This window comes from Wasmannia auropunctata, unplaced genomic scaffold (genome assembly GCF_000956235.1).
Source record: "Wasmannia auropunctata unplaced genomic scaffold, wasmannia.A_1.0 LD334309.1, whole genome shotgun sequence".
NCBI classification, from domain to species: Eukaryota; Metazoa; Arthropoda; class Insecta; order Hymenoptera; family Formicidae; genus Wasmannia; species Wasmannia auropunctata.
In genome coordinates, this window is record NW_012028581.1 from 292,405 (window position 1) to 314,552 (window position 22,148).

At 33.7% G+C, this 22,148-nt stretch overlaps 3 protein-coding genes across 4 annotated transcripts; all 3 read left to right on the forward strand.

Moving 5' to 3' along the window:
• Positions 1-2,214: 2,214 nt before the first annotated feature.
• Positions 2,215-5,624, forward strand: LOC105458792 (glucose dehydrogenase [FAD, quinone]-like). The gene is made up of 2 exons (XM_011704341.1): positions 2,215-4,066; positions 5,274-5,624. Exons 1-2 carry the CDS (start codon positions 2,276-2,278, stop codon positions 5,424-5,426), a joined length of 1,944 nt encoding a protein of 647 aa, XP_011702643.1. The 5' UTR covers positions 2,215-2,275; the 3' UTR covers positions 5,427-5,624.
• A 3,092-nt stretch (positions 5,625-8,716) lies between these two features.
• LOC105458791 (glucose dehydrogenase [FAD, quinone]-like) lies at positions 8,717-14,289 on the forward strand. 2 transcript variants are annotated; one of them, XM_011704339.1, is made up of 3 exons: positions 8,717-8,934; positions 9,739-10,268; positions 10,949-14,289. In XM_011704339.1, exons 2-3 carry the CDS (start codon positions 9,752-9,754, stop codon positions 12,238-12,240), a joined length of 1,809 nt encoding a protein of 602 aa, XP_011702641.1. In that variant the 5' UTR covers positions 8,717-8,934; positions 9,739-9,751; the 3' UTR covers positions 12,241-14,289. The 2 variants fall into 2 exon arrangements, with proteins under 2 accessions (XP_011702641.1, XP_011702642.1); XM_011704340.1 differs by lacking the exon at positions 8,717-8,934 and having other exon boundaries at positions 9,783-9,873; positions 10,056-10,268.
• Positions 14,290-16,571: 2,282 nt separating this feature from the next.
• LOC105458794 (ribosomal protein S6 kinase 2 beta) lies at positions 16,572-21,269 on the forward strand. Its single transcript, XM_011704344.1, has 13 exons — positions 16,572-16,824; positions 17,044-17,238; positions 17,438-17,519; positions 17,592-17,752; positions 17,967-18,073; positions 18,190-18,367; positions 18,457-18,622; positions 18,802-18,954; positions 19,096-19,367; positions 19,476-19,724; positions 19,889-20,127; positions 20,224-20,485; positions 20,807-21,269. The coding sequence occupies exons 1-13, from the start codon at positions 16,771-16,773 to the stop codon at positions 20,933-20,935; spliced, it is 2,247 nt and encodes a 748-aa protein (XP_011702646.1). The 5' UTR covers positions 16,572-16,770; the 3' UTR covers positions 20,936-21,269.
• Positions 21,270-22,148: the final 879 nt, after the last annotated feature.

Consider the following 22,148-nt stretch of genomic DNA (forward strand, 5'->3'; position numbering starts at 1 on the left):
AAATATTATTTATAATAATATAAATTATTTTCATACAACTGTAAGAATTTTACAGTTGTCAAAAATGGTTATACATAAACAGATAGGCAAACAAATCAATCAAAATAAAATGATAAATATTGTATTTATTGTTATTTATTATTTCATGTCGTTAATTTACGGAAAATAATACTATATTCAAAACTTACTGAAAATAAATAATTTTCAAAACTTAAAGTTTTTAATATGGACGATATTTAATAAAATATTTACTTTTTTGATCATTTTAGACTACTTAGTATATACCTTTACTCGTATATACAGAATAATGATGAGAGGAATCGATATTTTTACCTAAAAAAATCATATACTTTCATTAAATTAATTTAGTTGACCTTTATATGATCTTCGTAAACATTCTCGAGGTTAACTAAAGGTCACTATTTTACATTTCTTTCCAAAATCAAGTACTTTCTGTTTGAAATATTTTTGGAGGAAATGCTTTATTTCCGAAATATTTTATTTCACCATTAAAAACGATGGAAACCCTTAAAGGGTTTTATTTATCTACGGGTTTATGGTTCCTTCTTTTCATTGTTTATTTATCAACTGTTGCTTTTGCATAAAGTAGGTAATACAATAGATAAGTTTTAAAGATTTTTTGCCGCTCAAAACGAATTCATAAATAAAATTGTTATATCACGTCATGTTTTGAAATATTCAAAAAGTAGAAAAAAATACTATTTTTGGTATTTTTAGATACCAATTTTTTCAAAAAATGACGAGCAATTCCATTTACAGATTTATTTTCAACGACAAAATATTTGTCCCGTTCGTGGTCAAGAAAAAATGTTTAAATTTATCAGACAGTGTAATTGAGGTTAAACACTGACATTGACATATATTCCAATTGATATTTCGGTAGCAATTACATAAGCAGGCAAAAACTTAATGTCTCTATACATGTGCCATATATTTTTTATAGGAAACAAGAAATGAATAATAAATTTTTATGTCGATCTCAGATGTATTACATTAACATTTACAAACTGAATCGACTTGTCGCATTAAATTTTGGCGATAAGTATAAATTGAATTTATTAATATTGATTATGGATTGTTCAAGAGATTCTTTGGCTCATTCAAGGTCATCAACTAATGGCCATGAAAATCTCGGCAATCAAGAAAAACCAGTATTGAAGAATTTATCGTGAGTTCAATCTAAAAGAAATAAAAAAAGAAAATCAGTATTCATACGTACATTCAACATATAAAAAACGAAAATGTTTCTTTTTCATTAAATAACTGGTTTTAATAATGTCTATACAGAATAGTTCATCGATGATGACGGTGCGCAATTATGAATAATATAATCTGATAAAAAGTTCTATTTGATCGATTAAAGCTAATTTCATGTTAACACGCATCTCGGAATTTTCCTAGTGTTTTTGCTAGTCTAACGCAATTGTTTCTATCTATCTCGCAAATCTCGCATTTTCCCAATCAATTTATGTAAAGGAGAAAAATATCAATACATTATTAAAAATACATATATATATATACCTATATATAAAATTTTTTTGCAATTTTTGCATTTCACTGAATACTGCACTGTGTTAATAACTCAGTTTTTAAACTTTGATATTATTATTAACACAATTTTGATCCCTTCTACAAAAGGGCAAGTTGTTGTGATATGTGAAAAAGAGCTTTTAAAAAAAGAAGAATTTGATGATTAAATGTAAATGTAATGGCCCAGCAATATAGATACAGATTCGAGACAAATTATTTTTACTCTTCGCGACTAATGCAAATCTAGCAATATCGAATTCTCAAATCGCTAATCTATTTGCAAGACAGATACGATCTATAAACAATAGACCCATCTTCAACTTCGTGTTACATTAATAATAACGTTACAATGTCACATTAATAAATAATATAATGTACGTCAAAAAACATTGCTATGACAAACTAAGGAAATTTTTTCGCGTCAAGAGCGCGAAAGCAGATATGCCATTTTTTTCTTGCAATCAATTTCCTGGAATTAATTGACAGTGAGAACGCCATTTTTCCTCTTGTCACGATGTGACATCGTTTACCGCATAATAATTTGTTTTCTTTGGGTTGAGTTGATTTGTGTAATAGTGTTATTTACGCATACAGTGACACCTGCAAAACATGCAGACCTCGATGCAGGTATATATGCCAGGCGAACAACCAGATGTTGTCCTCTATTATCGCGCCCCACTCAAGACACGTTCGTTAGTCAATTGCTACTTGGATATCGGGCAAGATGCCGAGGCTTCTTTACCTTCTCTGTGCTGTTGCCGTAATCGTTCCGTTGCAGTCGAGCGGACAATCGATGTCGGAACAGTATCACAGTCTTTACGGCGATGATGTGAGCGGACGCGAATTGACAAATATATTTGAGCTAAGTGTCGGGGCCTTAAACTTCCTGCAGCAGGGCCAACGTTATAGAAGCCAGGAGATACCGGATACGGTTCCGCAGAGCGGAGCCGTATACGATTTCGTGGTAATTGGCGCCGGCACAGCCGGCGCCACGATAGCCGCGAGGCTAAGCGAGATTCACCAGGTTGAGGTGTTACTGATCGAAGCTGGATCTAATGAGAATTTCCTCATGGACATTCCTATTCTCGTTTACTTTCTGCAGCTAAGCAACGATATCAATTGGAAGTACCGAACGAAATCGTCCAACAAATATTGTCTCGGCATGGACGACAACAAGTGTAATTGGCCTAGAGGCAAAGTGATGGGCGGTAGCAGCGTACTAAACTACATGATCGCATCTAGAGGCGGCGCTGAGGATTACGATCGATGGGCTAAGATGGGAAACAAGGGTTGGGCTTACAAGGACGTCCTCGAATATTTCAAGAAACTGGAGACGATCGATATCCCAGAGCTGCAATCGGACACTATTTATCACGGAACTAAAGGGCCGTTGCACATCTCTTACTCGTCATTCCATACATTATTGGCAGAGGCCTTTCTAAAAGCTGGGAAGGAACTCGGATACCCGGTGTTGGATTACAACGGGAAGAATATGATAGGATTCTCTTATTTGCAGAGTACGATCATTAATGGCACCCGCATGAGCAGCAACAGAGCTTATTTACACCCCGCGAGAGATCGTCGGAATCTTCACGTGACACGTGAGAGCATGGTGAGAAAAGTGCTGATCGATCGTCATACGAATCGGGCTGTCGGCGTAGAGTTTGTCAAACACCGTCGAATTATCCGTGTAATGGCAAGCAAAGAGGTGATTTTGTGCGCAGGTGCCATCGGATCACCACAATTACTAATGTTGTCTGGCATCGGTCCGGCAAAACATCTTAGCAAACTCGGTATAAATGTCATCCGGGACTTGCCGGGGGTTGGTGAAAATCTGATGGATCACATAGCTTTTGGCGGACTAACGTGGACAGTGGATGAGCCGATAGGTTTACGATTTTCCGAGATCACAAATCCTACTCTTCCATACATAAAGGATTTTCTGACGGGGCGATCGGGACCACTCACGACCCCGGGTGCGTGCGAGGCTCTCGCTTTCATCGACACCAAGCATCCAAAAAAATTTGATAATTTACCGGATATCGAACTGCTATTTATCGGTGGCGGATTTAAAGGAGATATTATTCTTCCAACTGTAATGGGTTTCAACAATCAAATGCGTCAGATATGGGACAAATATCGTAACAATTATGGCTGGACTGTGTTACCGATGTTGTTGAAACCAAAGAGTCGTGGACGGATAAGACTATTGGCCAACGACATTAACGTCAAACCCGAGATCGTGCCGAATTATTTCGACGATCCAGAAGACGTCAAGACAATGATTGCCGGCATTAAAGCTGCAATGAGCGTCGGCCAGACAAAAGTAATGCAAAAGTTTGGTTCACGATTGTCGAATGATACTTTTCCTGGATGTGAAAACTACGAGTACGATACTTATGCTTATTGGGAGTGCGCGATAAGAACGGCATCTATCACTATTTATCACTTTTCTGGCACTTGCAAGATGGGACCGAGAGAGGACCCGACTGCTGTCGTCGATCCGAAATTAAAGGTATTTGTTGAAAAGTACATTAGAGTACCTATTTGTTACTAAATCTGCAACAAACATTTCTGTATGATGTACAGTTGTGGACACAAGCGACACTTTTTTTTATAGGTTTCTAATATATATTTAATATACATAATATATATTTTATAGATAATTAACATTTTGCAAATGCGAACCACGATGTACTATCTTTAGTCTAGAGACAATATAACACCGATCGTGGTCCGCATTTGCAAAATATTAGTGCGTTTTGAAACCTATAAAAAAGAAAGTGTCGCAACTGATGTGTCCATGACTGTACATAGTCCGTGCGTGCGTGCGTGCGTGTGTGTGTGTGTGTGTGTGTGTGTGTGCGCGCGCGCGCGCACGTGCGTGCCACGCATGCACGCACACACAAGCGTCGATTTATACAATCTGCACCAAAATTAAAGGATCACCTATTCTGATTGCTAAATATAGGTAAATTTCAAGAGAGTGTAACTTCGTCAAAAATTATCGTAACATGATGATCAAAAAAGCATTTCACAGCTTAAAGTCTCTACTTTTAAAATCCATAATTCATTAAATGACTTACTAATTCTTTACAAAGCTGCACGGATGCAAATGAAGATGCATCAAAATCTAAAAATTGTTTACTCGTAAATTTGCAAAGTTCTATGGAGTAAAATAAAAATCGCACACAAATGCAGATTACAGCATTTGAAAGCGTATATCTTTATCTTTAATTTGCGCACTCGTTGAGCATTTTGCGATTTTTTGTCACCGAGTTATTCAATGTTGAAGCATAAGAGCCATTTTTACTTCAATGTTGAATAACTCGGTGAAAAAAATCGCAAAATGCTCAACGAGTGCGCAAATTAAAGATAAAGATATACGATTTCAAATGCTGTAATCTGCATTTGTGTGCGATTTTTATTTCACTCCATAGAACTTCGCAATTTTACGAGTAAAAAATTTTTAGATTTGATGCATCTTCATTTGCATCCGTGCAGCTTTGTAAAGAATCAGTAAGTATCATAATTCATTTAATGAATTATGGATTTCGAAAGTAGAGACTTTAAGCCGTGAAATGCTTTTTTGATCATTATGTGCAATAATTTTTGACAAAAAGAGTTGCACTCTCTTGAATTTTGCCTATTTTTAGCGATCAGAATAGATGATCCTTTAATTTTGGCGCGGAGTGTAATTTACAAATTCGTGTACAATGCAGGTGATTGGTATTCAAGGATTACGAGTAGCAGATGGGTCCATCATGCCCGAGATTACATCGGCGCACATAAACATACCAATTTATATGATTGCCGAGAAGTTGGCAGATATGATCAAAGAAGAATGGGGATACTTGGACAAGTTACAAACGTAACGATACAGTATTAATGAAGAGTTTCCGATATAAACTTTTATTGAAAACTAGTAATTCACGGTGAATAACCAAAAGTAAAAGTTTAAATAAGGTACCGGAAAATTGACATTATGGAAATATTTGTATAACCAGTATTCAACTATCATTACAACAATTAATATTTAGCTAGATTTGAATTAAATTTGATAATACTTTTTAGACGGCTTAGCATACTTATTGTTAGTTTAGAAGTAAGAATATTTTAGAATACTAAGTTTGATTTTTTTATGTATATTCTGTTTTTTAATGTAATCCAAATTATGAAACAGGAAATTATTATTATTATTATTATTAAGACGTAAGCCTTAAAAATTTATTTTATGGTTTGATATATCTTTCATCTTTTCTCTTAATTTTTAGTCATAAAACTGTTCAGTCAGATTTATGTCAAGATCTTGCCAGTATTGTATGTACAGTCGTGGACACATCGGTTGCGACACTTTTTTTTTATAGGTTTCTAATATATATTTAATATATACAATATATACTTTATAGATAACTAATATTTTGCAAATGCGAACCACAATGTAAGGTAAACGTACCAGTGACTGAACGTGTATCTATAGCTGAACAAGTACACAAAACAAGCACAAAAACTCATTTTTAAATGCTTTTCTTCGTAATATTATAATTTAATTGTAATCTTTAAATATTTCAACAATTAAATTTTGATATACATAATAAAAAAAGCATTTGAGATTAATAAATTTTGTGCACGTGTTCAGATACATGTTCAGTCACTGGTACGTTTACCTTACTACCTTTAGTCTAGAGACAATATAACACCAATCGTGGTCCGCATTTGCAAAATATTAGTGCGTTTTGAAACGTATAAAAAAGAAAGTGTCGCAACCGATGTGTCCATGACTGTACATGTATGCGTACATGTTGTTTCTTCATACATACAAATATTGTACATACATAAATATTCATGCTTATGACAGTTTATATAATACAAAAATCGCGTTAAGAAATATGTATTATTCATATTATTTTCACTAACAATTATACAATTTACTTTGATCTTTTTATCCTAAAAAGATATTACAGGTTTTTGGCTTCTTCACACAACAAAAATCCTATATTTTTATTAATATATATTTTTCGAATATTTTTGAATTCTAAACACTTTAATTTATTTCACAATTTATTACACAATTCGTTTAGTAAATAAAAAACTTTCGCGGAGAAGAAGCTACCTAAAATCTAACCTGTGTTCGCTTAAAATTTTTTAATAGATTTTCTTACGTTTATTTCTTTATTGAAATTATTTGCAGCATATAATTATTTACAAATCATTTACATTTCTAACTGTGAACCATTTATTACTGAATTTTTTCAATTATTAAAAATTTACAATGATACATTTCTGCAACTAATAATTATAGCTAATAATAATAGATTATTTGAATAATTCGTCGAAAATTCATTTAATTTTATTTTTTCAAATATCAATGCACGTTTACAAATATTTATATTACATTAAAGATTAAAAACTTTAAAAGTTAAAATTTTTGTTTGTGAAATTAATAACTTAATTATCTGCTATGGAAATTGTATTAATTTTTCGATCTAATATTGTTAGTTTTGATATTGATTAGAGACGAGATATTGCTGATGTATTAAAGAATATTAATATTTAATACAAAAGAACAAAAGACGAGGTAGAGAAAATATTGTGACACATAAAGCGAATGTGATTATTTACTAAACGACAATAAGTCTTATTTGTTGCTGTTAACATTTTGTGAAATCCACAGATAATTGCAAAATCTTCCTGTATCCATTCACATAAATATTACTTCAGGTAAGAACGAATGACGAGGTAGATTCAATTTGCGAATATTTTGACATAATTTAAAATCAATATTTTTGCGCGTTGTTAATTCTGTGGAAGATTAATTCAATTTATAATATATTTTGGTTATATTCATTTTATTAAATTTAAATCGCTTGGAATTATCAACTGAAAGAGTAAAAATATTTTTGTAAGTTACTGTACATTAAATAAATACCAACCACAATTCGTTACCAAATTAAATTGATATCTCCTTGACCCGAATAATTCTCCTATTAAAATTCTGGACGAAATCAAGAGTCATTATGTAAACGTATATAGAAAGATTTTGCAATCGTGCGTGGATTGCAAACAATTAACAGCAACAAATAAGAGATGTATCGTTCTTCAGTAAATATAGATATATAATCACATTCATTTCATTCGAACAAAACTTATATATAATACGAGATAATATTATACTATGACAATCTATTTATCCTTATCTTGATATAAATTTATAAGAGAAGTAAAATTCTTAATGTTTGTTCTATCTGTGTTTATTTTCTGTCATTTATTCCATTATGTAGAAAAATTTTTCAAAATTATATAGGTATATTTTCAAATTTATTGTACAATTAAAGTTGAAATACGTCTTCAAATGTTAGAAAAAGCGAATAATCGCTTTCTACTCTCTTACATTTGTGCTATATATAATTTTATATTTCGTAATTATAAAATATTAAGCAAAAATTTTTTCTATTTTTTTATATTTCTACTTAAACAGTATTTGCAACTCTTTCAGATATATAAGTATATCTTCAAATAGACAAGTTAGTTACTAAAAATATTTGATCAAAAATATTCAAGTATGTTAATAATGCTTCTCCTAACCAGTACTGACAATCTCATAGCCTTGACAGTAATCGCGGTGAAAACAAAACGTGACATGTTTCATAATTTGGCAAATACTGATGCAACTTTACTAATCAATGTTTTTATAAATTTGTTAAACAATCTTTCACTGAACAATAGTAGAAATATGTAAATCGAAAAATAATCGAAAACATATCACTTGTAATTATAATAAATGTAAATTATTATTCAAAAATTTATCAAATAAATGTTATCAGAATTTAAATTTAAATAGTTATTTAAATAAACATAAAAAGTTCACACACAATTGCAAAATGGAGAAATGGAAACTATTATATATTATAATCTGTGTCACAAATTGACTCGTGTACACACACCACACGCACACACACATACACACACACGCGCGCGCGCGCGCGCGCGCAATGTGTGTAAGTATCTATAGTTTTCTCTTCACTTGATTTATTTGTAAGTCTTTGATATTCAAACTCTTTCATTATTGCATGACGGATTGTCAATTTTGCACTAAGTCACACATTACTATTAAAACATGTAAATGTTTGAACAATAAAACGACAATTCACTAACAATTCGAGGAGGGGTCTCGGTCCAAATACGTTACTCGAGTCCGATAAGTATTACGTGAACGAGACGAGAAAGTGCATTTCTCTTGTGGATCCCGAAACGGAGAGTGGTCGGTCGTGGGCTGTCGTTCCAAAGTGGCAGAGAAGTTATCTTACTCGGCAAGAAGGAGGATTGCGCGGATCTACATGCGAAAAACGACTGTTCCGGTGATTCGTTAATATCACATAAACGGTATGTATTACCGAATTATAAAGAAATTATTAAAGTTTATGATCGAAATCCCAGAGAATAGCGGAAAGAATTACATGTGCATGAAAAGATAAAAACTAAATAGACAAGAAAAATTCCAATAAAAAAGTCAGGATAAAAGGCCAGGGACAAGCGAAATACAAATGTCAGTTAATAAAATTCAATATTCAAGTCATATAAATAAAGCGAAACTAGTTTTAGCTTTTTTCAATCGTTAGTAAAATTAAAATCGACGCATATAAAAACTCGCTTTTGGCATCTTTAGCCTTTTATCCTGACTTTTTTATTGTTTACAATAACGAGCTGGTAATCTATTTATAAAGGTACCTTTTCATGCTGACGCTCGACGATCATTTTTAGAGTCAAAACAGATCACATGATCAAAATTGATGCTTGGTATTGTCGTCAATTTTGATCATGTAATCTGTTTTGATCATGTAATCTGTCGCTAAAAATGAGCGTCGAGCGTCAGCATGAAATAGTACCTTAAATAGACAAGTTTCCGGGGACCTTGTGTATATACTGAATGAAATATATTGTTTTTTAAATATTACACGTAGAATCACAATCAAAAGTGATCAAGAAATATAAAGATAACAATGTAATTTTCATATTACACAGGGCAAGCATATAGGTATAGTGAAAGAATATAATTACATAATAATATATCTATACCAGGCTGACCGACTGGCGGTCGGCTATAAATCTTATTTGTGTGTATGTGTGTGTGTGTGTGTTTGAGCGCGCGCGTGTGTGTAAGGTGCGTTTAAAATTATCATTTTACAGAACCTTGTACAGTATGAGGATATTGTGGCCGTTCATCATTATCGTAGCGACCGGCAGCGCTCATAATTTCCTAGACATCGTCAAGAATTATATCCATACATCTGGAAAAGAGTACGGATTTACAAGTAATACCAGGTATGACTTTATCGTCGTAGGAGCTGGATCGGCAGGTTCCGTATTAGCCAATCGTCTATCGGAGAACAAGAGATGGAGAGTTCTATTACTGGAAGCGGGATATGCGCCAAACCTGTTGAATCAGATTCCGATATTCGTCGGCTTGTTTCAATTAACTAATTACAATTGGGGTTACAACGTAGAGCCTCAGAAGAATGCCTGTCTGGGGATGATAAATCATCAGTGCGCTTGGCCGCGGGGTAGGGCCATGGGTGGCACGAGTGTCTTGAACTATATGATCCATACACGTGGAAACAAGTTTGACTACGACAAATGGGCTAGTTTGGGCAACGTGGGCTGGTCTTACGCGGACGTTTTGCCGTATTTTAAGAAAAGTGAAAGATTTAATGTACCAGGTACTTGTATGATATTATTCTTCTCTTTTCTAATTTGCAATTAGTCTTTTCAGATTGCCTAATGGATTATCAAAGTTTCTTACATATACATTACAACAAACTACTCTATAAACATGTAAATCTCATATTTTATTAGGCAATTTAGTTATTTAAGATGGTTCCTTGATTCTTTGTGTAAAATCTTATATTGTCTATAAGTGGAGGGTGTATGCAGAGGTGATTAAATTAAATACTCCATATATTTTTAATTAAGAAAAACTGAGGCATCAATTTTATGGCAAAATCTCAATGCAAACTGAAGTTATGATTAACATAAACAATATATACATTTTACAAATGTATGCAATTCCAACTGCTTAAATTCTACTGCCAGTTTAGGATGATAAAATTGTTTTTCTCATAATCGAAGAAAATAATGAGTTTTTTCTATTTCGCATTCTAAAGATTTTCTCATAAATAATATACACATTCCTGTTTTTCTTCTCAAACTTTTCAAGCTTAAATTTCACAGATTGATTTAGTCAAACAAAATAATCTTAAAACTAAAAGAGAGCGCAGAGAACATTGATCACGATGAGAGTTACAACAGATCAATCAGTTTGATTTAGATTGAATCACTTTTTTAAATACCGTACTAAGCCATGACTTCGATGCCATTGACCTATTATTTCTATGCTCAGGTATCAAGAATTCTTCATATCACAATGAAAACGGTTATCTGTGCGTAGAACATGTGCCATATCACACAAAACTGGCGACCGTGTTTCTAAATGCCGGCCAGGAGTTGGGATATAAAATCGTCGATTACAATGGCCAAGATCAAATAGGTTTCTCATACATCCAGGTAAACATGGATCATGGAACGCGTTGCAGCGCCGCCAAGGCCTATCTCGAGCGAATCAATCGACCAAACTTGGATATTATTACCGGTGCTAGAGTGACCAAAGTACTAATCGACGCGGACAAGCGCGCTTACGGTGTTGAGTACGTCAAGGACAACGTATGGAAGAAGATAATCTGCTCGAAAGAAATTTTATTATCAGCCGGTACGATCGACTCGGCGAAATTGTTAATGCTGTCAGGAATTGGACCAAGGGAGCATCTTGAAGAGCTCAACATCCCGGTGATTCAGGACTCTAAGGTTGGCTATAGCATGCACGAGCATATCGGTTTCTTGGGATTGACTTTCATGGTGAATCAGAGCGTGTCACTGCTGCAGAATAAGTTGCTTCGGCCGAGCGTGTTCCTAGAGTACCTTCTACACAAAGACGGCCTGATGACGATTCCAGGAGGTGCCGAGGCACTGGCATTTATGAGAACTAAATACGCTTCTGACGAAAAACCGGACGTTGAACTTCTTTTTGTATCTGGTTCTATACATTCGGACAACGGTCAGATTTTGAAGAAGGGTCTAAGAATTTCAGAGGATCTGTACGACGCTATCTATAAACCCATTGAAAATCAGGAGGCCTGGTCGATCTGGCCGATCGTTCAATCTCCCAGAAGCGTCGGTCGTCTCACGTTACGATCAAAAGATCCATTTGAGCCACCTAAAATGGATCCAAACTTTTTCAGCCACCCGGCTGATCTAGAGATTATTCTCGAGGGAGTAAAACACGCCATCAACATATCCAGAACCAAAGCCTTTCAGGCTTACGGCAGTCGATTGCACGATATTAAAATACCTGGCTGTAGACAATTTGAATTCGCTTCCGATGATTATTGGCGTTGCGCTATCAAGCATCTGCCATCTATGATGAATCACGAGATAGGGACTGTTAAAATGGGACCTCGAACGGACACTTACGCGGTTGTGGATCCGCAGCTAAGAGTGTACGGTATCAAGGCACTCAGAGTAGTGGACGCTTCAATCATGCCAATGATGCCTACTGGCCATGTGAATGCAGGAATATATATGATCGGCGAAAAAGCCGCGGACATGATCAAGGAAACTTGGAAGAGCGCGTTGTAAAATTCGCTTTTTTACAAGAGGCTCGGAAAATCGTATGGAGAATGGTAGTCAACATTAAACACAGCATTGTTATCGAAGCAACGTTGAACGTTTAAGAAAAGGAATGCATATAACTCTTTTTTGCTCAATTTTTTGTTGCTCAAGTTGGCAACGAGAAAGAATTAATGTAACAAAATAAAATAACAAAAGAATTAATAAGATTGTTGTTAGACAATTTCATGTCGATCTCCTAGCGTTTTAAATTAGTGACGAATATAAACGTGTATACGGATAATACTGCATAATTTCTCAGGTTACTGTTAAAAAAACAGACGTGTGTAAATAGGCATCTGAAGCGATTGCACATACTTTATGGGTATTTTCCACTCAATGTATGATGTACATGTATATAAGCTATCGATAACTTTTATGCGCGCGCGCGTGTGTATGTGTGTGTTTGTGTGTTGTAAACAGCTCGAAAAATTATGAGCCAGTCTGTGATTCTAAAATCCCCAACAAGTTCAAGATAGCTACAGACAATCGAATACAATTGTCAATTTTTCTTGTCAAGAACGATTATTCATGCTAAAGTTTAAAAAAAAAAAACAGAAAAAAAAGGGAAAAAAATGGTATCTGTATCTTTTTAGTTAATATTTTTTTTCAATCATATTCAATTAAATAAAAGATTCAAGTCAATTATTACGTCTTCATTCAATTATTACTTAATTGTTATAAACATCAATAATCAAGTAAAATGATTATTGACGCGATATACATAACTATCACACTCAATGTTAATGCTCGGATGTAGTATAATAATTATTATAACACACTGAAAACTAGCAATGACAATCAGCCAATGATTAATAATACACACTTTAATAATATACAAAAAATATAGAGTTTTAATCTCACAATTATTCAAACGTTTCGATTGACATTCTCAGCATTTTTATAAATTAATTACATTTAGCCTTGACTTACATCGCCATACTTTAGGCTTAAGAGTTTAATGGACATCTTATTTTATTTATTACATTATTTATTAATTATCAATTTATATATTTATACGACAATGCGATTATGTGTGTTCTGTTGTGTCGGAGGTGAGTCACCATCTGTCTAGTTTTTTCATAGTTTTTTCGTTCGTCATTTTTATTATAACTTTTTGAGGCCATACAATACATCCAGCGTTTTAACGTTTGGACATTGGTGAGGAATCTGGCCAGTTCTTTCACTAACCGATTGCAACAAGTCGCACACATGTTAAAAATAAACATGTGAGACCACAGTTTTACTTATATTGTTTTATGTCACTGAAGATGGCTGAGAATATCAGTCGAAACGTCTTAATAATTAAAACGTAAGATTAAAACTATGTTTTTATATTATTAAATTATGCGTATTATTAATCGTGCTGATTCTCATCGCCAGTTTTCATCGTGTTATTTTAATCTGTTAGTAATCGGGAATCTGATAGGAATTTGTTGTTTAATAATTATTACTCAAGAATATTTGTCGAGGACGAGCGTTCAGTTGCATCGATCGTTCTCGTTAGTGACGCAATTTTGTCATTGCAGCAGAATACGTTCGTATTTTATTCTGCTTTGTGTGTCGCGTAGCACAAAGTATTTACAAATGGATTAATTAATGATAGAAGCGATATTACAAGAAAAAAAACGAAAAATATTCTTTAATAGAGAATAAGTGTCGCCTGTCAGTAGTGTGTTTATATTGTGACGTAAAAGAGGAGAGATGAGTCATAGTTTCCCCTCTTGCCACCTATTTATCCCCACAAAACTGACATAAGATAGATAACATCTAGAGAGGCAAAGAAAACATTCAGAAAAACTGTCTGTGTTGTTCTCTTTGTAAAATTAAACAATTTATTTTCAAATTTTCTTAACAATTTTGTGCATTCTTAAAATGCACAATTGTAAATTATAATACTTGATAATATAACACGTAACCTATTGAAAATTACACGGAGTAAAAATGCTTTAATGAAATATATGTCATCATCAAGTTTTGTCATGTAAGAATTAAATAAATAACACATTTAAAATTAAATTCTTTTCCATAACTCCAACTGCAATCAAGCCCGCAACCTGTGTAATTACGGCTTTAAAAAAGTTGTGGCATGTTATTTAAAATTAAATGTCAGTTTATTAGAGAATTATTAGCAAAATTAAATGTCACTTTAGAAAATTGTAGGTAAAATTTGTATGTTAGTGTATCTTGGAAAACGCGTTATCTAGTTTTTCAATTTTCAACATGTTTTTCAGCTTGTCAATCGATTTTATCACTGCATTTTTGTTGAACCAAATTTTATTAAAGATTTATAACTTCAAACAGCATATGTCACTACGTCGCGTTGCTTTAGTTTAGTGTGCTAACAGTCGATTTCTTTTCGTTCTAACCACTACTCGTGACTAGTTTACAAGCATGCAACAAAAATGGTAATTTATTATAAGTTTCATGTAAGCATTATAAGCAATATTTCTGTTATCTGTTATCTAATAATATACACATTGATAACAATAATATATTGATATACCTAATTTCTAATTTATTTCAATCTATAAAGTATTATACAGTATAGTAGAATGTATATACTGTAAATTTTATCATACTTATGTAATAGAATTCTAATTATTAATGCATTTGAATTAAGGATACATAATGCATTGAATGCAAATAGTACAAATCAATTATGTTAGACACAATGCCATTATTATTATTAATATAGTGGAAACTGTAAAATGCATCTGCTTGTCTCACTAGACAGATTAAAAACACACGCCTTTGGTTTAAAAATTAACTGAAATTTATCAATATCTATGGAATATTGAAATTCAATAAAAAAAATTCATAATACATACACATAATCATTAACAATAACTGATAATTAATTAGTATGCATTCATACAAAGAGATTCATTACTTAGTAAAGTTGGATAAGCTCTTGATATTTCATAGGCACTGCAGTTTAGGCATTCAACGCGAGATTATTATTTTTTAGATAGTCTTATCTTTATTTAACAAAATAATTGTCTTTTAGAAAAAAATACTAAAGATACATATTAAGATAGGAAATCTACCTTTTTCTCTGATGAAAATATGTTCTGTTTTATAAATATCTATTTCTTATGGAATACATTATCGTATAAACTTTCTCTTTGTTACTCTCATTTTAACAGAAATTTTGCCAACAAGTTTTATTTTACATCAAGTTAAACTATTGATATAATCGACCAGATTTGCGATCAAAAATTTGTAATATTTCATTTTATAAACGAAAATCTCTGTATATACTCAAACTACATACAAAGAAATTACTGTCACTACCAAGAGCAATAGACTAATAATATTGTTGTTATATCAAGCAACATAGTTTAAAAAAAAAACATCGTAGTGCTTGAAATTGTGTTAATAACACTTGTAAAATTAAATTACCTGATACCACAAGAGCTTCGTTTGGGCCGCAGGTGTGAACGTTTCCCATCGTCGAAGAACTAACCTTTCCTATGTTTCAATTAAAATAATGCTTCAACAATAATGATGATTATGATAACAGTGACGATGATGATGTTGATGACGACAACGGCGGCGGCGGCGACGGCGACGACGACGACGGCGGCGGCGGCAGCGGCGGCGACGACGACGACGACGACGACGACGGCGACGCAACCGCAGCGATAACAAAAACGACAAAACCGACGCGAAAAAGATATCGACACTGACTCGATATTACTGAGTACACGCAACGTAATAATAAATTTAACAAAAAATTGTTTCAAAATGACCGGCAAATCATTATTAATACATACCGCGCGTTAATCGTCGCGTTAATCGGACAAGGTTATGATACCAACGATAGCCGCCAGTGCCATCACACAAAAATTGTTCACGATTTCCAAAAGTCCCTAAAAAATGTAAGAAATATTCTAGGACATGGTATCTTTCGTTTTAGGGAGAATTCACACTTTGGATGCATTTCCACTGAGCGCGTCACGCGTCGGGTCATCCGAATTGACCAATCAAAACATCCCATTTTATTGCGTAATTTGCTGCGCGATCCGGGATTTTTCATAACAAGATTCTTTTATATCTCTAAAATATCGAATAACCTAATCGATACGTCGCGCAAGGAGTCACGCGGCAAATGACGCGCAGTAAAATGAAATATTTTGATTGATTAACTCGCGTGACGCGCTCATTGGGAACGCACCCTAAAGTCTGCATGCGCGTAAGAAATTCAATTGACCAATCACAATCGAATGTGAGGAGGAAAATAATCGTCTATGATTGGTCCAGTTCTCACGGTTTACAGGTTAGTACACCCCTGTTGTATAGATCACCTTTATATGCATAGAGCGATTAATAAGTAGTTGCTGTGTGGTGTGGAGCTCTGCTGTTGGCTTGTCGATCAAAGTCAAGTAATAAAGTTACTTTTTGCAGATAAACGCTTGTATGTACATGTTGTAATAAGACAACACGTGTTCCACGGAAACGTTTGCAATTCCGAAAATAAGCAAAATTTTAGATATAATGCCGTTGGCAACTCTAACGGCTCCTTGGACCGAGCATCGTACAAATGAAAAGGTAAAACTCTTAATTTCTCTCATTGTCAGCATTTTTTTTGAATTGCAATATTCTTGGAATTTTCTTGGGAAACAGCAAATTTCAAAGCATTGCTGCCGGATTTTCATGACGGATTGTTCTTATTCTTTCTGTATCTTCTTTGCTTTAACATTCGAGATTGGAAAGTATATCACTTTGAAAAATACTTGAATTTTCCATACCTGTTTTGCATCTGTTTAGCAAAGTACAGAGATTCTTCCAGCTGAAAATCAGGAAGAAACAATGATTACTCAAGGAAATTTAATTGAAAGATCAAATGGTTGCTCAGAATCTCATGAAATTGAAGTACGCGACATGGCGAGGGATGGTTATGAGAAAGCGGAACCATCTCATTTTGAATTATTAAAAGTACTTGGTCAAGGATCCTTTGGCAAAGTAAGAATAGTGAATCAGACGTAACAAGAAGATAATGTGAACACTGTATTGCGCATATGTATGCATGCGCATATATAATGCATGCATATATGCACCAAATGTATATTATAGTATCTTTTAAACACTTTTCTATACTTCATATTATGCTGTACATATAAAATTTTATTTTAATTGATCTCTTCTGTTGATATTTTTATAGGTATTTTTAGTAAGAAAAGTTGTTGGAAAAGATAGCGGGACTCTGTATGCTATGAAAGTCTTGAAGAAGGCGACCTTAAAAGGTATCTAGAAATATTATTGTGTTGCAAATGTTATGGATTATTGTAATCATCGTATTATTCTCTTCTCTTTAGTTCGTGATAGAGTCAGAACCAAAATGGAGAGAAATATATTGGTAGATGTAGAACATCCATTTATTGTTCGGCTACATTATGCTTTTCAAACCGAAGGGAAGCTTTATTTAATTCTAGATTTTCTAAAAGGTGGTGATCTCTTTTCCAGATTGTCTAAAGAGGTAACGAGTGTTGCTTGGAAATGGCTAGATTTCAATGTTGCCTATACTTTTTGACAATTAGCATAATTAAGTGAGAACTCGAGCACATTTCAAATTTGTTCAAGAGAATTACATTTTCTTTTGCGAGAAAATGCAATCGTCGCAAGCAAAATAAGCTCAAATATATTCATAATTTTATATATATTTCAAAATTTTTTTATAATTACTGTTTCAGGTAATGTTTACGGAAGACGACGTCAAATTTTATTTAGCCGAACTAGCACTCGCACTGGATCATATACATAAACTCGGAATTATTTATCGAGATTTGAAGCCCGAAAAGTTTGTATCTGCATTTATACTGCCATATACTGTGTGTCATTGTACTACTACGGTTCTTTAACAGAAATATCAGCTATTAAAATATTTAATTTAAAAACTTTTTTTCTGTACAATAGTATTTTGTTAGATACTGAAGGCCATATATCTTTAACGGATTTTGGCTTAAGCAAACAACCTTTAGACGATTCGAAAGCGTATTCGTTTTGTGGCACTGTCGAATATATGGCACCGGAAATTGTCAACAGAAAAGGACATACTTTTGCAGCAGATTGGTGGAGTTTCGGTGTCTTAATGGTTAGGGTTGAAATTTATACTACACCATAGATGAAAATCTAACGGAGGTCAAGCGTTGAGCGTTGTGTGTAACATTTTGATATTTTCAGTTTGAGATGCTAACAGGCGCTCTCCCGTTCCAAGGTGCAAATCGTAAAGAAACGATGACACAAATATTGAAAGCTAAACTCGGGATGCCGCACAATCTTTCGTCGGAAGCGCAAGCGCTTCTGAGAGTATTGTTTAAGAGAAATCCGGCAAATCGTCTTGGATCTGGTAATGTAAAACTGACTTATTGCTCTGAATTATCTTAACTTAATTTCACGTACTTTGAAGAAGTAACCACTCTGTGCGGGTGACTTTGAGTGACAACGCACACACTCGCGCTGTCTTCATGTATGTAGGTACTTTAGCACATCAGATGCTTTATGCAATACACTCTTTATTTCTCTTAGGTGGGGTGGAAGAAATTAAAAGTCACATTTTCTTTGCTACCATCGATTGGGATGCTCTTTATAAAAAAGATATAAGACCGCCATTTAAACCAGCTGTTAGGGAGGACGATGCGTTTTACTTTGATAATGAATTTACTTGCAAGACACCTAAAGGTAAAATCCTTCTGAAAGATACAAATGGAAAAGGAAGAAGTAGACGCAGTAGACAGTAGTAGAGTTCTCAAATTAATAATACCAATTAAATATGTGCTATTCTCTTATCTCTTTTTACGAAAGATACTCGGGCATTTTCAGATTCTCCTGGGGTACCACCTAGTGCAAACGCTCATGAATTATTTCGCGGATTCAGTTTTGTCGCACCATGTTTGCTCGCGGATGCGGAGCACGTTATGTCTCTGCCGGAATATAATAGAAACTACGATAACATTAGTGCTATTTTTCCAACCTATGTTAATCCTGTTTCCATAACTGACGAATATGAATTTAAACAAGAAATTGGCAGAGGAAGCTACAGCGTGGTATACTTGGCTATTCATACAACATCCAAGATGGAGTATGCTGTAAAGGTAATATAAATCCTGTATAAAACTTGAAGTAAAAATGTATCTTTAAAGAGATATTTTTACTTACGAGGCAAAAGTAGAAAGAGAGCTAAAAATAACTCAACGAAATAGGTGATTGAAAAATCGAAACGAGATCCGACGGAAGAAATAGAAATTCTATTACGATACGGTAGGCATCCCCACATCGTAACATTGAGAGCGGTTCACGAAGATGATAAACGAGTGTATCTCGTATTGGAACTTTTACGCGGTGGTGAACTCCTCGATCGTTTGCTACAGAGACGAAATTTTACCGAAAGAGAAGCTGCCGAAGTCATTTACACTGTCACAAGTGTGGTGCATTATTTGCACGAGAACGGAGTAAGTATGCGCGATCTTTAAATGTGCAATACAATACGGTTTTGCATAGTATAGTCAATATCAATTTGTACATTTATCTGTACGTGTATACACATGGAAATTCATCTATATACATACGACGAAACGGAATGAATTGTTACTTAAAGAAAGGAAAAAAAAAATAGGTTGTTCATAGAGACTTAAAGCCATCAAACATTCTATATACGAAATCTGGCGGTGATCCAACGACGCTCTGTATATGTGACCTTGGCTTTGCAACACAATTACGAGCGGAGAACGGTTTGCTAATGACGCCCTGTTACACAGCCAATTTTGTAGCACCCGAAGTATTGAAACGCCAAGGGTATGATGCAGCGTGTGACATTTGGTCACTCGGAGTTTTATTGTACATTATGCTAGCTGGGTAAGCGAAAACTTAAAAAATGTCTACTTATTACATATATATGCGATTATAATATGATTAGAATCGATCTAATTTCATTCATCATGCGATATATAGATACACGCCTTTCCGTAACAGCCCAGGAGATAGTGCAAGCGATATATTAGATCGTATTGGATCAGGATATATAGACGTGGAAAGTGGAATATGGTGTCATGTTTCCAATGAAGCTAAAGAACTAGTTAAGAGGATGCTGCACTTAGACCCCACTCGAAGACCTACGGCAGCTATGATTTTAAAATATCCATGGATTGTAAATCGACATCGTATCCATCCAAAAGTATTGCCAGATGTTATTAAAGATCCGCATAGTTTAAAGGTGTGTATTGTGTGTATATTGTGTGTGCGTGCGTGCGTGCGTGCGTGCGTGCGTGCGTGCGTGCGTGCGTGCGTGCGTGCGTGCGTGCGTGCGTGCGTGCGTGCGTGCGTGCATGCGTGTATATATAGCTATCAAAATACGAAAGTATAACAAATAGTACACTTGCACGAATATTTCGTAATACTTTCAAACTGTCGTTGTTAATAGATCGATAAATGCACACGTAGCATCCTATAGTTCCTTTTCTATATACACAGTATATACATTTTCAACATAAATTTATACATTGGAATGTAATTTTATGATGAATTCTGATTTTAGATGGCAGTCGCGGAGACATACAGAGTAATAGCAAGTAATCCGAGATCACCGCATATTGGTCCCGTGGTCATGTCCGAATTGGCACGTCGCAGAACACAAGGCAAATCTAGTGGTCTCACCCAAGTTTAACTTTAATATCTCTTGTACAGATTTAACTTTTATCTCAAGATGGAAAAATACTTAGGATAACAAAATCATATTTTTAAGTACAAGCAAAAATAGTTTAAAGTGCCCACATTAATGTCATTGTGGAAAGTATAACGGAATATAATAGAACGTTTGTGACAGTGAGCCAAATGTGATATTTATTTATAGTTAATTGCGTTTAATACATCTATTCATAGGCTGTATATCATAGGTGCCTATGTGTGTCGTGTTACCATGGCTCCATAATAGAGTGCAAAAGATTCCAATGGTCAAAATAAGCAGCACTTAGTTATTTTTTAATTTTTTTTTTTTATACTTGTGCTATATTTCATAGATTTATCCAATGAGGAAAAACGTTGCCTGAGATAATTGTAATAAACTAATCAATTATTTAATAATTTAAATATTTCGATGTATTACATGTAAAATTTTATCTGTGCAATGTAATTAAGTAAAATTAATTTTTTTACTTGATGTATATCGCGAATAAGTGTCTTGTATTTTCACTTAAACTCGTGATTTGTAATTTTATGAAGATCTCGATATTTGTGCGTGAGTTTGATTTCTAAAAGAAGTATGATGATGTTTGCAGTAACTGCAAAACAAATTATATAATCATCGTTTTATTGTAATGCTTAATGATTTGTTAAATAAATTATATATATATATATATATATATATATATATATATACAAAATGTACAAAATTTATATTTGTTAATCTGTAATAGAGAGATGCGAGCACGCGCGCACACATACACATATATTCCTATAACATTTATTGCAATTGGAAATATTGGCAACAAATTATATTTGCCAAAAGTTCAAAAACATATTACTTATGCCGGAAATGAAAAAAATTTGAAAATTCATATTTTTTTAATCTTAAGTTTTATTGTAGACGCCGCTTTATAATTGTTAGCTCTTATGTGGCATCTACAGCTATTTTAAGTTGTGACATGTACTTGATACAAAAGCTATATGCAATTCATACTTTATGAAATTATGAAAGGACTGACAGACTAGTATAGATTTCATAGAGAAAAAAGCATGGAATTTTTAGATTTAGATATTTACTTTTTTGGTTTTTTATTACATATTTATATATATGTAATAGAAACTTACATATTTATATGTGCGTGCAACATTGATAAGTATAGTAAACACATCACATCGGCTTACAATTAGACGTAACA

What these genes read in the sequence shown, in the direction of transcription:
- LOC105458794 (XM_011704344.1), top strand. Translation starts at nt 16,771, where the DNA reads ATGCCGTTGGCAACTCTAACGGCTCCTTGGACCGAGCATCGTACAAAT. An exon ending in TACTTGCAAGACACCTAAAG is followed by an intron (nt 18,955 to 19,095) that starts GTAAAATCCTTC and finishes GGGCATTTTCAG; the next exon opens with ATTCTCCTGGGGTACCACCT. An exon ending in AGATGGAGTATGCTGTAAAG is followed by an intron (nt 19,368 to 19,475) that starts GTAATATAAATC and finishes TCAACGAAATAG; the next exon opens with GTGATTGAAAAATCGAAACG.
- LOC105458791 (XM_011704339.1), top strand. Translation starts at nt 9,752, where the DNA reads ATGAGGATATTGTGGCCGTTCATCATTATCGTAGCGACCGGCAGCGCT. An exon ending in TGAAAGATTTAATGTACCAG is followed by an intron (nt 10,269 to 10,948) that starts GTACTTGTATGA and finishes TTCTATGCTCAG; the next exon opens with GTATCAAGAATTCTTCATAT.
- LOC105458792 (XM_011704341.1), top strand. Translation starts at nt 2,276, where the DNA reads ATGCCGAGGCTTCTTTACCTTCTCTGTGCTGTTGCCGTAATCGTTCCG. An exon ending in TCGTCGATCCGAAATTAAAG is followed by an intron (nt 4,067 to 5,273) that starts GTATTTGTTGAA and finishes TGTACAATGCAG; the next exon opens with GTGATTGGTATTCAAGGATT.